This window comes from Enoplosus armatus, chromosome 24 (assembly GCF_043641665.1).
Source record: "Enoplosus armatus isolate fEnoArm2 chromosome 24, fEnoArm2.hap1, whole genome shotgun sequence".
NCBI lineage: Eukaryota > Metazoa > Chordata > Actinopteri > Centrarchiformes > Enoplosidae > Enoplosus > Enoplosus armatus.
Genome location: NC_092203.1, coordinates 3345132 through 3347919, shown reverse-complemented (window position 1 = coordinate 3347919; position 2788 = coordinate 3345132). Strand labels below are relative to the sequence as shown.

General features: G+C 50.3%; 1 protein-coding gene across 2 annotated transcripts; it reads left to right on the top strand.

Annotated features, from left to right (window-relative positions):
- The first annotated feature begins 371 nt into the window (after positions 1–371).
- Positions 372–1746, top strand: LOC139306658 (complement C1q-like protein 2). 2 transcript variants are annotated; one of them, XM_070930569.1, is made up of 3 exons: positions 372–672; positions 733–971; positions 1567–1746. In XM_070930569.1, the coding sequence occupies exons 1-3, from the start codon at positions 372–374 to the stop codon at positions 1744–1746; spliced, it is 720 nt and encodes a 239-aa protein (XP_070786670.1). The 2 variants fall into 2 exon arrangements, with proteins under 2 accessions (XP_070786670.1, XP_070786669.1); XM_070930568.1 differs by having other exon boundaries at positions 372–971.
- The last annotated feature ends 1042 nt before the right edge of the window (positions 1747–2788 follow it).

Sequence of the window (2788 nt, the reverse complement as noted above, 5' to 3'; positions counted from 1 at the left end):
TACTATAGTGCATGCGTATACTGTTTTAATTTGAAGGCCAGATCCGCCGTCTTCCGGTCTAATCCCTGCTAACTTTGACAGCTGGCTGCAGCTGGACGCAGCTGTCCGCGCTCACCCATCCATCCGGGCAAGACGCACACCCGCTCCCCGGTCGCAGCCGCTGCTCACGGGCTTGAAGGCACCAATTAGAGGAGCTGGACCGAGGGATGCGGACTTAATTAACTTCGTCTCTTTTCTTTTTGTCGTCCTGAAAGCCCCCCCTGTCCTCGGTCACAATTCCCCCCCAGAGCGGCTCCGCGGGTTTTCTGTCCATTGGTCCCCGAACCGCGCGGAGGAAGTGGTCGGTGGTCTTTCTGGTGACAGCCGTCGCGATGGTTTTGCTGGCTCTGGCCGTTGCTGTCCCGTTACTGCTGTTCCGCGCCCCCGAAACCTCCGCTCATTACTACGAGATGATGGGCACCTGTCGGATGGTTTGCGACCCGTACACCCCAAAACCGGGAGGCGCCACCGCCATGGAGGTGATCCAGAACGTGAACGGCGTCGCCCCGCAGCCGCCGATGGCGCAAGGGAGCCGCGGGGAGCCGGGGCGACCGGGTAAACCGGGACCTAGGGGCCCGCCGGGAGAACCAGGACCCCCGGGTCCGAGGGGGCCGGCGGGAGAGCGCGGCGACGGTAAACTCGCCTTCCCCGCGTTAACCGGAGCCGCGGGGGCTGAGAACGGCGAAACGGAAGGCGGGAACTCCACGGCCAACAGTTTCAGGATCGCTTTTTACGTGGGTCTGAAGAACCCGCACGAGGGATATGAGGTGTTAAAGTTTGACGACGTGATTACAAACTTGGGGAACCACTACGACGCCAGCACCGGGAAGTTCACCTGCCATGTGTCCGGGATCTATTTCTTCACCTACCATGTTCTGATGCGCGGAGGAGACGGGACCAGCATGTGGGCCGACCTGTGCAAAAACGGACAGGTAACACTGTAGTTGAACATTGTGTCATTGTGACGACAAGAAGGAGAAAACATGAGAGCAAGATGATTACATAACAGATCCTATTCCAAACCACATTAACAAAACGTGCATTTTACGCACAAAAAGCGCCTCTTCTACTCTCCTTAACACCAGTGACATAACTGCCTGTTCTCACTGTCCATCTGTAATGATTTCCAGGTAACCTCAGTGATATTTGTGGGTCAAAGCAAAGCATGTCTGCATGCTCTGTTGGCCAGTTTGGATGAGTGTTTCCTCTCTGCTGCATGACGTGTCAGAGTCTTTAACAGGATCAGTGTTCATTACAGATGCTGCAAGGGGATTCATCTCAAACCTGGATGAGCGTCTGGGAAAGAATTGAACTGTATGCTCTTATTTATTACTATTGTATAATGGTTAGCAGTTGGTCATGTGCAGTGGGTACCTGTGGTCTTTGTACACACTAAATGCTATTTTCAAGGCTGCACCACTTTCCCTCTGAGGCATACATGAACTTATCTGCTCAGTTTGTATTCCTATTGTATTCCCTTATAAAATAATGCTTATTACAGGAAGTCTCGCCCCCCCCCCCCCCCAGGTACGGGCCAGTGCCATAGCTCAGGATGCAGACCAGAACTACGACTACGCCAGCAACAGTGCCGTGCTGCACTTGGACTCTGGGGACGAGATCTACGTCAAACTGGACGGCGGCAAGGCCCACGGAGGCAACAACAACAAGTACAGCACCTTCTCCGGCTTCATCCTATACCCCGACTAAACACACCGCTGCAGGTCCACGGACAGTCATCACCGAAAACTGTTAAAAGTATTAAAGTATGTGGTTAAACATGTTTCTCCTTTTTTGAAGCTAGATGCCACGATGCAGGCGTATCTACAACTGTGTGTTCTGTTTATTTCGTCAAAGACCTTTTTTGTATTTGATTTAACTTGAGTTCAGCTGCTCTACTATCATCAGAGTATATATCTTACTACTTAGTGTCAGAAAGGGGAACACATTTCTAAAATGCTTTTGGTGAAATGAGCCAGTACTGGCCTTACTGGCAGGAGCACTGTGTGTATTAATGGTGTGTAGTATTTCAAGCTCAGATGATGACGGAAGGCCACTGGAATCGAGGAATAAAATGAATGTCGGAGAAGCTGTTTTGAGCAGCGTTTGGACTGAAGGCCCGCCATTTAAAATGACACGATCCAATCAGTTCTTTTCAGTGGAGTCACCACAATCAGTGGTGCATTTAAGGGGGGGGGGGGGGGGGGGGGGGGATACACGCCAATATTTAACGTCACGGTCAACTTTAGTGAACTTTGACACACAAGTCGAATAGCAAACCTTTGCGGAGAGCCTAAGAGTCCAAAATGGAGGACGCTAAAGTAGCTTATTAGCTGTGTTGCACCGTCCAGTTTTATTTAAGCTCCTCTGTTGGAGCATAAACTGCTCCACAAAAGAGACATGGTTTGCAGATTAGTTATGAGACAGGGGTCAGATGCACCTTTTCAATAAACTGTGAACTTATCGTCCCGTTAGCGACTGAGCTAACAAGCTTATAACTGACAGTTAGTATGCTTGGTAGCCTGGAGAGTTTTCTTCCCTCTTCAATAAAACTATTTACTGAATGAAATGATGTGTCGTGGTTGATTTTCTTGCAGAATTTACAATACAAATATGGAATACGAAGGGTCTGGATGTGATGCTTCCAAGAACAAAATGCCAGAAAACTCGGAGAGCTATTGCGAATGACTAGTGCTGGCATGTTCCCAGCTGGCTGGCATATTAGTGGTGAGCTTGCCAGCTTCAGTGGCCA